This window comes from Bubalus kerabau, chromosome 13 (assembly GCF_029407905.1).
Source record: "Bubalus kerabau isolate K-KA32 ecotype Philippines breed swamp buffalo chromosome 13, PCC_UOA_SB_1v2, whole genome shotgun sequence".
Taxonomy (NCBI): domain Eukaryota; kingdom Metazoa; phylum Chordata; class Mammalia; order Artiodactyla; family Bovidae; genus Bubalus; species Bubalus kerabau.
In genome coordinates, this window is record NC_073636.1 from 47102532 (window position 1) to 47115978 (window position 13447).

Consider the following 13447-nt stretch of genomic DNA (forward strand, 5'->3'; position numbering starts at 1 on the left):
AGGTTTTCTATGTATAATGTCATGTTATCTGCAAGTAGTGACAGTTTTTCATCTTCCTTTTTCAGTTTGGATGCTTTTTTTTTTTGGCCTGGCTACTCTGGCTAGGACTTAAACAATACTATATTGAATAAACATGGCAAAAGTGAGCATCCGTGTCTTATTTCTGAATCTTAGAGGAAATGCTTCAGGTTTTCATTGTTCAGTATGCTATTAGCTGTGAATTTGTCATCAGATCAGATCAGTTGCTCAGTTGTGTCCTACTCTTTGCGACCCCATGAATCGCAGTACGCCAGGCCTCCTTGTCCGTCACCAACTCCCGGAGTTCACTGAGACTCACATCCATCGAGTCAGTGATGCCATCCAGCCATCTCATCCTCTGTCGTCCCCTTCTCCTCCTGCCCCCAATCCCTCCCAGCATCAGAGTCTTTTCCAATGAGTCAGCTCTTCGCATGAGGTGGCCAAAGTACTGGAGTTTCAGCTTTAGCATCATTCCTTCCAAAGAAATCCCAGGGCTGATCTCCTTCAGAATGGACTGGTTGGATCTCCTTGCAGTCCAAGGGACTCTCAAGAGTCTTCTCCAACGCCACAGTTCAAAAGCATCAATTCTTCGGCGCTCAGCCTTCTTCACAGTCCAACTGTCACATCCATACATGACCACAGGAAAAACCATAGCCTTGACTAGATGAACCTTTGTTGGCAAAGTAATGTCTCTGCTTTTGAATATGCTGTCTAGTTTGGTCATAACTTTCCTTCCAAGGAGTAAGCGTCTTTTAATTTCATGGCTGCAGTCACCATCTGCAGTGATTTTGGAGCCCCCCAAAATAAAGACTGACACTGTTTCCACTGTTTCCCCATCTATTTCCCATGAAGTGATGGGACTGGATGCCATGATCTTCGTTTTCTGAATGTTGAGCTTTAAGCCAGCTTTTTCACTCTCTACTTTCACTTTCATCAAGAGGCTTTTGAGTTCCTCTTCACTTTCTGCCATAAGGGTGGTGTCATCTGCATATCTGAGGTTATTGATATTTGAATTTGTCATATAGGACTTTTATTTTGTTAGATATGTTTTCTCTGTACCCACTTTGTTGAGAGTTTTTATCATAAATGGGTATTGAATTTTTAAAATTTTTTTCTGCATCAGCTGAGATGGTCATATGATTTTTATCCTTCATTCTGTTAATGTGCCATATTATTCACATTAATTGACTTGTGGATGTTGAACCATCCTTGCATTTCTGGAATAAATCCCATTTGATCATGGTGTATTATCATCTTAACATATTATTGAATTTGGTTTGCTAATATATTGTTGAGGATTTGTGCATTTGTATTTTTCAGACCTCTAATTTTTTCATGGTGTCCTTATCTTGTTTTGATACGAGAATAACACAGGCCTTGTAAAATGAGTTTGAAAGTGTTTTCTTGTCTTTTGTTTTTTGGAAGAATTTATAAGACTGCTTTAGTGGTGATGAATTTCTTTAGCTTTTAGCTTGTCTGGAAAACTTTATCTGTCCTTCAGTTCTGAATGATAACTTTGCCTGGGTGAGTGTTCCTGGTTGGGAATTTTTTTTCATTCTCCTTTCTAAATCTGTCAAGAACTGTTGTATTGTCTCTAATTTAAATCAGCAATTTGCTGTTTATTTTTTCTACTAGAAGAATATTTCTAGAACTTTGCCAAAGTGTGTTGTTGCCTTTTTCAAATTGTCTGTTGTACATTGGCTTTTGTATGACTTTATGATGATATCAGCTTTAATATTCCAAACTGAGAATGAAATTGAAATTTTTAAGAAAATATAATGGTGCTAATTGATTGAAATTGATGTGTTAGTTTACAACACATTGATTTTTTGTTTCAGTTAAAACAAGTTGATTGTAATTGTTTGTTCAGACAAAATAATTTCCTAACATTGTTGACATTAAAGAAATCTGACAGCACAAAGTATTTGTGATTTCTTTAGGAAAAAAATAACTCCCTGAGTTATTTCTAATGGCTAGTAACTCTTTGGGGAGAAAATACAATCACCAAATAAAAACCAAAAAATTGTAAAGTAGACAGTCTTGAGGAGATAGAGTTAAGGAAGGTGGAAGAGGTGCGTGAATAAAATGTCACAGTAATTACTCTTAGTACTCAAGAAGTAGGCTCAAATGAATACTGTAATTTTGTGCTTTTTACAGCTTGCTTAATTTGCTGTTAATAAAACAAACATTTGTTGAGCACATACTATGAGCCAGGAATGTCTAGGAATTACAGGAATCAGAAACAGTGGAAAAGTCCTCTTTGTTCCCTAATCACTATGGGGGGAGACAAGTTGATAAATCCATTGGTAGGAAGACAGGAGCAACCCTAAATTGTGTTGCTACAGAATCCAATATGAAATAAGACAAATTCAGATTCTTTTCATTCAAACTGTATATTAATTTAGCTTTTACATTTTAAATAGGAAAGAGATTAGAACAGAGATTACATTTATAGGAAATAGTTCAAATTGTTGTTATCTTTACTATACTATTGTTTCCCTGGTGGCTTAGCTGGTAAAGAATCCGCCAGCAATGAGGAAATCCTGGTTGGATTCCTGGGTCAGGAAGATCCGCTGGAGAAGGAACAGGTTACCCACTCCAGTGTTCTTGGGCTTCCCTCATGGCTCAGATGATAAAGAATCCACCTGCAGTGTGGGAGACCTGGGATTGGTCCCTGGGTTGGGAAGATCCCCTGAAGAAGGGAATGGGTATGCACTCTAGTATCCTGGCCTGGAAAATTCCATGGACAGAGGAGCCTGGCTACAGTCCATGGGGTCACAAAGAGTAGAACAAGACTGAGACTTTCACTTTACTATTATTGCAAATCTCTTAACACCTTGACTGCTTCTGAAAGCTTATAGAACCTAATGTTATAAAAGGCATTTATGTGTCCCAAGAATTCATGTTAGATTTTAAAAGTCATTTTGATTCAATCTCAGACTGTTTGCTATCACCTAGACCTGCTGAGAAAATGTCTGGCACTGAGAGGAAGGCAGGGATTTGAATCTGCAGGTTCTTCAAAACTGGTCATTTTTAATATGTTCTTAACAATCTTTTTAATCCTATTTTGGAGTGTTTTTTTCCCAGAGTTCAAAACTTTAGTTCAAAATTCTTACCATAATCTTTATCTAAATTCAAGGGTTACTGTCTAAAAACCGTAAAACTCTGAAGTTAGGAAAAATTAAAGTTGAGAAACTTAGGACACAGGGAAGGAGGGGTATCAGACCCTACAGAACCCATCCTAAGTAGCCTTTATGTTTTTTTGCAATCACACAAATCACTTACGATTATACAGTGGAAGTGACAAATAGATTCAAAGGAAAATTCCATGGACAGAGGAGCCATGATCTGATAGAGTTCCTGAAGAACTATGGACGGAGGCTCGTGACATTGTATAGGAGGCAGTGATCAAGACCATCCCCAAGAAAAAGAAATGTAAAAAGGCAAAATGGTTGTCTGAGGAGGCCTTACAAATAGCTGAGAAATGAAGAGAAGCTAAAGGCAAAGGAGAAAAGGAAAGATATACCCATCTGAATGCAGAGTTCCAAAGAATAGCAAGGAGAAATAAGAAAGCCTTCCTCAATGATCAATGCAAAGAAATAGAGGAAAACAATAGAATGGGAAAGACTAGAGATTTCTTCAAGAAAATTAGACACACCAAGGGAACATTTCATGCAAAGATGGGGACAATAAAGGACAGAAATGGTATGGACCTAACAGAAACAGAAGGTATTAAGAAGAGGTGGCAAGAATACACAGAAGAACTATACAAAAAAGATCTTCACAACCTAGATGAGCACAATGGTATGATCACTCACCTAGAGCCAGACATCCTGGAATGTGAAGTTAAGTGGGCCTTAGGAAGCATCACTATGAACAAAGCTAGTGGAGTTGATGGAATTCCAGTTGAGCTATTTCAAATCCTAAAAGATGATGCTGTGAAAGTGCTGCACTTGGTATGTCAGCAAATTTCGAAAACTCAGCAGTGGCCACAGGACTGGAAAAGTTCAGTTTTCATTCCAATCCCAAAGAAAGGCAATGCCAAAGAATGCTCAAACTACCACACAGTTGCACTCATCTCACATGCTAGTAAAGTAATGCTCAAAAACCATGTACTTCCAGATGTTCAAGCTGGATTTATAAAAGCCAGAGGGACCAGAGATCAAATTACCAACATCCGTTGGATCATTTGAAAAAGCAAGAGAGTTCCAGAAAACCATCTACTTCTGCTTTATTGACTATACCAAAGCCTTTGACTGTGTGGATCACAAGAAACTGTGGAAAATTCTTCAGGAGATAGGAACACCAGACTACCTGACCTGCGTCCTGAGAAATCTGTATGTAGGTCAAGAAGCAACAGAACTGGACATAGAACAACAGACTGGTTCCAAATTGGGAAAGAAGTACGTCAAGGCTGTATATTGTCACCCTGCTTATTTAACTTATATGCAGAGTGTATCATGAGAAATGCTGGGCTGGATGAAGTACAAGCTGGAATCAAGATTGCAGGGAGAAATATTACTAACTTCAGATATGCAGATGACAGCACCCTTATGGCAGAAAGTGAAGAAGAACTAAAGAGCCTCTTGATGAAAGTGAAAGAGGAGAGTGAAAAAGCTGGCTTAAAATTCAACATTCAGAAAACTAAGATCATGGCATCTGGTCCCATCACTTCATGGCTAATAGATGGGGAAGCACTGGAAACAGTGAGACTTTATTTTCTTGGGCTCCAAAATCACTGTAGATGGTGAGTGCAGCTATGAAATGAAAAGACGCTTGCTCCTTGGAAGAAAAGCTGTGACGCACCTAAATAGCATATTAAAAAGCAGAGACATTACTTTGCCAACAAAGGTCCATCTAGTTAAAGCTATGGTTTTTCCAATAGTCATGTATGGATGTGAAAGTTGGACTATAAAGAAAGCTGAGTGCCGAAGAATTGATGCTTTTGAACTGTGGTGTTGGAGAAGACTCTTGAGAGTCCCTTGGACTGCAAGGAGATCCAATTAGTCCATCCTAAAGGAAATCAGTCCTGGGTGTTCATTAGAAGGACTGATGCTGAAGCTGAAACTCCAATACTTTGGCCACCTGATGTGAAGAACTGGCTCATTGGAAGAGACTCTGATGCTGGGAAGGAGAAGGGGACAACAGAGGATGAGATGGCTGGATGGCATCACTGACTTGATGGACATGAGTTTGAATAAGCTCTAGGAGTTGGTGATGGACAGGGAAGCCTGGTATGCTGCAGTCCATGGGGTTGCAAAGAGTCGACATGACTGAGCTGAACCACACAAAGCAGCAGGACTCATTAAAAAAGGAAAATACGTGTCATTTTGAACAACATAAATTAGTGGTAACTCTCTAATGCCGTAGTCCCTCCCGTGTTTTACTCCCTAGAAATCCTCCTCTACTTCTGTGATGATAGTTAAATTCTCTGTGGCTTTGCTGTAGGTTCTTAGCACCCTAGGTGTTTGTATTTAATACCTTATTTTGGTGTTCATGCTGCTCAGATTTTATAAGTTGGAGTTGCTGGCTTTTGTTTCCCATCTGGATTCTAAGGACTCAGAATAACTTGAAAGCTTAAAGTGAAAAAGAAGTACTCTCAATATAGGTTAATGTACATACATATACACAGTAGAAAATGCATGTGTACAATTAATTGTGTCTTTATAATTTGTATTGATAGGCAAACTGTGGACAAGAAGTATGAAGGTTGCTTACAACATTCTGCATAAATTAGGTACAAAACAAGAGCCTATGGTGCGACCTGGAGATAGGGTAAGTGCAATTTAAATTATTGCATCTGCAGGACACGTGGTCTGGGGTGGAGAAGATACCTACTGTTTTCAAGTTGCAAATTTTAATGCCTCCTAATACTCATATTACCAAATCAGGCTTCCACAAGCCAGAAGAGATTATTCAGCAGGTGTAACCTTTATAGTAGCTCAGTGAGCTTGACTGTAGTAGTTCTCATGGGTTATCCGCAAGGAAACTGGGACTTGAGAGGATAAGAGTCATATCAGATGAAGGCACGTGTCCAGAAAATGGTGTAGCCAGTGCTCACAGCCATTTCTGTCCAGCCCCAGGACGTATATTCCTAACCCCTGACACATATGACCTAATGGGAAACAGCTGTCTGTCTGAGGACACAGGACAGTTGTGTGCTCGTAGACTTTTTTGTATCAGTCAGTGATACCAAGAATCCTTGCAGCAAACCACTGGTACATTCCTTTCCTACTATTAAATTTGTAGATACAGGCTACTGTCTTTGGTCAAAAAGAATTTTATTCTTACTGCAGTATGCCAATTTACTGAGAACAGATGTTAGTATTTCCTTTTTAATGTTACACACAGAGCAGTTAATCTGGCCCAAGCTTTACCCATGAATAAGATGTGGGCCTGCATGTAGAACCTACTTTTCTTGCCTTATGTGGAGTGACTTTTTTTCCATATGTTGCTCTGTACCTTCACGCCCCAAGACTGGGTTATCCACATGCACCAGAGACTCCAAATGAATTTTATAGAAGTTTCATTGTGGAGCACCATAAATGAGCAAGAATACAAGCTATGATTTACTTATGAGATATTACAAAAGCATGGGTTTGTTATGAGGAATGTTTAATAAGATTGCTGCAGCCCTAGGATTCTGTGGTAAGCTATGATTCTCTGCAGTTTAATGAACTTGTTTGACCTCTAGCTTTTAAAAGTCAATCATGGGTCTCACATGTCCTCATTATTAAACTTACTTTAAAGCTACAGTAATCAAAACAGCATGGTATTAACACAAGGACAGATACAGACCAAAGGAATAGAATAGAAAGCCCAGAAATAAATCCTCACATGTACAGTTAAGTCACTTTCAAGAAGGATGCTAAGACATTAAATGGGAGAAGGGCTAGTGTACTCAACAAGTGGTGCTGGGAAAACTGAATATCTATAACCAAAAACCCAAAATTGAACCTTTATAGCATATATTGGGGCTTCCCAGGTGGTGCTAGTGATAAAGAACCTGCCTGCTGATGCAGGAGACCCAAGAGACGCAGGTTCAGTCCCTGGATTGGGAAAATCCCCTGGAGAAGGGCATGGCCATCCACTCCAGTATTCTTGCCTGGAGAATCCCATGGACAGAGAAGCCTGGCGGGCTACAGTTCATAGGGTCGCAGAGTCAAACATGACTGAAATGATTTGGCACGCATGTAGTGTATATTAAATAATTAACTCAAAATGAATTAAGTACCTAAACTCTTTAGATAAAACATAAAACATGTTTCATGACATTGAATTTGGCAATGATTTCTTAGATATGGCACCAAAAGCAAAGGGAATAAAAAAAATTGGTAGGTTGCACTTCACTAGAATTAAAAACTTCAGTGCACCAAAGGACATTGTCAAGAGTGAAAACATAGAATGGGAGAAATGTTTATAAATCATATATTTTACAAAAGTTTGAAAACCAGCCACAGTGCTTGAATAGACCTTTTTCTTTGGAAGATTTACAAATAGCCAAATAAGCCCATGAAAATATGCTCAGCATCACTAATCATTAGGGAAACATACATCAAAACCACAGTGAGATACCACCTCACGCTTATTAGGATGAAAAAATAATAAGTGTTAGCAACATTGAGAAATTGGAACCCTTCTATTGCTTTTAGGAATATATAGTGGTATAGCCATTGTGGAAAACAATACTATGGTGGTTCCTTAAAAAACTTAAACATTTGACCCAGTAATTCAAAAGAACTGAAAGCAAGAACTTGAACGGATAAACATCTACACTACTTTGCACAGCAGCAGTATCCACAGAACCCAAAAGGTGGCAGCAGTTCAAGCATCCATGGAGGGGTGAATGGATAAACAGAGTATGGTATATTCATACTGTGTAATGTTATTTAGCCTTAAAAAGGAAGGAAATCCTTATATGTTCTACAACGTGGAAGGACCTTGAGGACATTATGCTCAGTGAAATAAGCCAGTCACAAAAGAACAAATATTATATGGTTCCATTCATACAAGGTACTTAGAGTACTTAAATTCCTAGAGACAGAAGAATGAAGGTGACCAGGGACTGTGGGAAGGAGGATATGGGGAGTTAACTGTTTATGGGGGCAGAGTTACAGTTTAGGAAAGTGAAAATGTTCTGGAAATGGATAGCTGATGATGGTTTTACAACAGTGTGAATCTACTTAATGCCACTGGACTGTATACTTGAAAACAGGCAGCATGATAAACTTCGTTAGATTTATTTTATCACAATAAAATGTCAGTTGCATGGATAATGTCTCCCTTATAATTTGGGTAGTAGGTCTCAGTAGAGTCATTTTTTTAAGTCTTGGCCTGCAAATTTTTAAAGTTCATTTTCAGTAACAGTTGTAAAATAAACCATCTCTGTTCAGCTGTAAGAAAGAATGTGGGGACAGATTTTGATAGACTATGTGAAACTATTCTCTTCAGCAGCAGGTGGTTTGAATTGTGTGAGGAGGGCTGCATTTCTAAATTATTCCTTTGAAAGGTATTCATGTGGCTGGGATATGACATGTGCATACAAATGCCTTTTAAATAAGTATATGCCACTGTAGTATTCAGTTGATAGTAACCTTCTATCACAATAAACAGGTTCTTTACCTCTTTGAAAATTGTTTTAAATTAAATGTAATTCTCCCAAGGATAATGAACAGTCTGTCTTTGGCATAAAAATTATAGATGCCCTTTATGTGGGTGACCCTCTTAATGCACTTTGAGGGGGGGGTGCCTGCTTGGGCTTTGAAAAAACATTTATGTGCCTAAGCTGAAAAGGTTTCAGGATATTGTAGTGGGAGCTGTGGAATACACAGAGATGCATCATATGTGAAGCCTGCCTTCAGGGAGCTTACTATGTTAGGGAAAAATGAAGATATTGATAATTGGCTATCTGTAAGTTGGAAAATGAAAAAGGTCTCCAGAAAAAATGGTGAGAGATACAGATACTAGTATACTGTTTTAGAAGGACAGACAGTGTTCTCATTATGGGAGCTTCTGGAATCTGAGACAACTTCTTGGGGAGAAAAAGCAAGCCCAGAGCTCTTGGTCAGTTTCTAGGACAGAGTGGAAAGGACTGAGGGGAGTTCTGTGATGTGTGGATGGTATGGGAAGACCAGTGGAGGAGAGCAGACCAAGGAGGTGGTCTGTTGATGCCTTTTATGCTCTGTGCATAAAGTGCAATGAAATGCCAGGGAATACATAGGGAATCGAACAGAAAGAAACCGTGTGGGTTTATGAAAATGAAGTGTCCCTATGTGTATTGCACTGGAATCACTGTGCAGTTAGCAAAACACAGGACTTGTGACTGATAGAGATGTAAAAGGGAAATGTGAGAATGATACAAATAGTCTTCCCTTTCTTAAATTCTTAAAAAAAAATTCAGTTTTGATTCTAAAAGAGGTTGTAGGTATTGACTGTTTTCTGTTACTTTTATATTTTTGAGAGTATAATATACAATTTTGTATTTTGCTTTAATTCCCTTGATGTTAATATAACATTTCATCCTGTTTTAACCCAACTCTGCAAGGTTATATAACATGACATTTTCAGCATGAACTTTAGTGATCAAGCAGTGGGAATTTAAAATCCTGGATCAAATTGACTGTCCTATGAACAGAGCTGGGATGGCACTAGACCAGAATCTTGGGATTCGTTGACCCACAGTCTAGCTGTGGAAGCAGCGCCTTCTTTTGCTCAGTGCTGTGCTCTTGAAGACTCCTGCTTGCAGACTAGGTACTCTAGGAGGACTTTGGGGTGGAGTCACTGGTCTGGGGAGGAACTGCATCTCCTGTATTTTCCTCTGTTTTGGTTCAGGGAGAGCAGTCTTAGCAGCAGTGGTGCCCTGGATGCTTTGCAAACGTTTGACTGAATATTGTTGTTTTGCCAGATCCAGATCTAAAAACAGATGCTGTCTACTCTCAGACCACCAGCTGAAAACAGAATACCTGAGGCCAGTGTAAACCTCAGATCATTTTAAAAATAGTTTGTGGTTTATATGCAGAGACATGCAAATAAATCCTTTCATTCCTCCTCGGAAGTCCTACTAATGGTAGCCTGGCATCTGCTTGGGTATTTTGGGGACAAAATTAAGATTAATATTTCATTAACCGTTTTTTTTGCAGAGTTTCTTAAAATTCTTCAGTAGTGCAGCATGGCTTTTAATGGCCTTATGGTTTCATTTGGCTCTCATTGTCTGATTTTAGTAAACTATAGGAATGCCATATAGAAAGGAAATCTTCACATAATCCCAAACTTAATTTGTTTCCATCAGCTATCCTGAGTTGCTTGCAGGGTCAGGGTTAAGACGCAGCCTTCTCTGTCCTCAGCTGTCATCTGAATCCTTTATGCCAACCTGCTTACTTAGATGTTGAGGTGATTAAGATGTTTTATCTAGCTGTTCATGACAAAGTCAGTAACTTCTAGTTAGGATGTTTCTAAAGAAAAATGGGTTAAATTTCTTGATAGAGTAATACAAAAAACATACATCTGCTAAATCATGGGATTTATGTGGTTAATTATTAACAAGGAAGGGCAGTGCAGATGCAACAGTAGCACCTGGGAAGAGCTTGTGTTCTCATGAGGCAGAGTCCTGCAGAGCTCGCGGCAGGGGTGGGTGCGGATCCGAAAGTAGGACTGCCTGTTCCATCCTAAAGGTGGCTGCTCAGGCCAGAGTAGGGAGGGCTGCTCCAGAGGGAGCGTTGGGTGATGAAGAGCAAGCAGGCGGAGCCTGCAGTAGCTCCACCGCAGATGCTGACCTGAGCGCCAGGTGAACGTAAATGTGGCGAAGAGTTTGTCAAACACTTGACAAGTGTATATACGTCACTAAATGCTCTCATGAAAATAGCATTATATCAAGAAGTTTTTGCATCAAATATGAGTTAATACTATAAAATGTAAATACTAGCAGATAAATAGACACAGGAAATGAAACACAGTTCATACAAGAATAAATAATTATCAGCCCATCTGGTAAAAGATTGTTCTTAAGATTCTTTTGAGGACTATCAGAAAACATTTGAAAAATCATACAATGCATTATTTGGCTATTTGGATAGTAATTTAAATTTACCTTTTAGAATTCCATGATTATTCTGCTCCTAGCTCTTCATAGGCTGAGCCCAAGAGGCAGTGTGTGGCAGAAGGTGTGGGCCGGTGTTCACAGAAGCCTTTACTGTGAGGGCCGGCCAAACCCAGGGCCTTTTGGGTGGGTGCCATTCACGGCTGCCTGCCATGTGCCAGGCATAGTGTGAGCCTTAGACATTTTCTCACTTGACCTTTACTACAACACTGGCATGAAGGTTCTACTAGCTAGTATTCTCACTTTTCAGGTAAGAAAACCAAGGCTTGGGGTGCTGAAGTCAAACCGGGGTCAGAAAAGCATTGCTTGGAGTCCAGCACTTTAGGGAGGACGTGCCCAGCATGCAGTCACTGTGGTGAAGACCATGTGGAAGCACAGGGACACACTTCAGAGCCCAGTGACAACAGTGAGAGACAAGTAGTGTGTACATACTGGTTTCGTCTGTGTAAGAGTACATGCCTTTGGGGAAGATAACATGTAAACAGCATGGATAGTTGCATTCTGATGTGGTGGCAGAGAGGACCATGGATAATCTGTTTGCCTTCCACATGAGCTAAAGGAAGAGTATCTGATAACTTATTAAAATGCATTTTTAAATGGGGCATGTTAATTTTTTCTAGTGGAATGGTGTCAGTGTTAATCCTTCTTTCTCTCTCTGGGTCCAGGTGGCACTGGTGTTCCCCAACAACGACCCCGCTGCCTCCATGGTGGCTTTCTATGGCTGCCTGCTGGCCGAAGTCGTGCCTGTGCCCATTGAGGTGCCCCTCACCAGAAAGGTAAAGAACCCTTCTTTCTGTTGAGGCCTCTTGGCCATGCTGGAAGGTTCTGTTGTGGGGTCGGAATGTGCAAACAGTGTCTGTAGAGCATTCCTCTCAGCAGCATGTGTATCGGAAAGGCCAGGGCTGCCTACCTTGTCTCTGAAACTCTGTGCAGTTCTCATTGGCCATCCCAGCCCTGACTCTGGTCAGCTCAGTGGCCAGAGTCAGCTGCTGCTGGTGGTGGTGCCTTCTGTGTGTGAGCAGGGTGATCTGCCAGAAAGCCAGGCGTTCCAATGTCTTGTTTTTCAGTGTCACTGTGCTAGAAATCTGAGTAAATGGTAGATTTTTTACTTATTTTTCAGGGGTGACAGTTGTCGCATTTGTTCGGGTGTTAGGATGTTGTCAAGTCCCAGGTTCAGCTATAATTTGTTGAATCTTATTCTAAAAGAAGAATAAGTAACTTATCTTGCTGTCACAGTTGTAGTGTAGTCCAGCGTCAGAATCCTACACAGCAGCGTGTGTCTTTGTCCACATAAATGACTGCTTCTCGCGCCATAGACCTGCAGTAACTTTGGAAGGGAGGGTGAGGAGAAGAGGCTCTGCTGGGGTTGGTGCTGATGGTCCTCCAGAGACTCTCTGATACTGTGGACGGAGACGGAGCCCACGGCTGTGGGGTGGTTCTGCCACTGCTTGTGTTACGGCTTGTACCCTGGGGCTCCACCCTGGATTCACCTGGCATCGTTTAGCACATCATCGTGAACAGACTGTGTGAGGTGACTCTCCCAGCTCCAAAATGTAGGGCTTTCACGTGCTCAGGCTGAGTTTCCAGAGAATCTTCCAGCTGTCTTTGTGGCTACTCTGATATAAAAATGGGGAAATGCCTCAAGGTCTGCTCATGGTGTGTGGGTGCCTTTGAAACTCTGCTCCTGAAGTTGGAAGGAGAGAACATGGGGTTACTTTAGAAAATGATTGGGGAATGGTTGCTGTTTCCATTTCCTGGGTACAAAATATGCAAGTTTCCTACTTGGCCTCCTGGGTGCACTTGCAAGGAGGGCAGGGCTGCAAGTGGCTCTGGAAGTGGGGTGAGCCCTGCAGCCCCTGACATCAGAGCCCCTTCTAGTGGCCTGAGGAGAACCCCGATATTTGCAAGGGTTTTGCCTCTAGAATTCCTGGGGTATAATACACAACCAATAAAGTGCTTCCTCATCTCCCTGAGCCCTGTGACCTTCACAACTGACAGGAAATGCAGAAGGGCTTGAAGATTCCCTGAGCAATAGCCGTGGTCTCCCCTGTGGTTCTCTGGTGGTGGTGCTGATCTGGGAAGGTGCTCAGGTGTGTGATGCTCCTTTTTAATTGACACCTAATGCAGGGGACTGGGGTCCTTTGGATTCTGATAATAATCAGGAGGGATTTGTAGGCTTACAGGTGGAGACACAGATTCTCCATGAGCACTGCAGTAAGTGGACCCCTGAATGTTTATCATTGTGAGTGGCAGTTGTTGTTCACTCATCACATGTAGAAAGTATTTGTCTACTTTATGTCTAGAGCCTCCTGTCTTCCAGACCAAGGCTGGTTT

The 13447-nt window shown here is 40.8% G+C and overlaps 1 protein-coding gene across 8 annotated transcripts in view; it reads left to right on the plus strand.

Moving 5' to 3' along the window:
- The window catches only part of DIP2C (disco interacting protein 2 homolog C), a 310450-nt gene that overhangs the window by 200038 nt on the left and 96965 nt on the right, over positions 1–13447 (plus strand). For all 8 annotated transcript variants that reach the window (XM_055544182.1, XM_055544184.1, XM_055544187.1 and 5 more), the window contains 2 exons: positions 5702–5793; positions 11779–11889. In XM_055544182.1, the coding sequence (XP_055400157.1) occupies positions 5702–5793; positions 11779–11889 (203 nt within the window). The remainder of the gene's footprint in view (positions 1–5701; positions 5794–11778; positions 11890–13447) is intronic.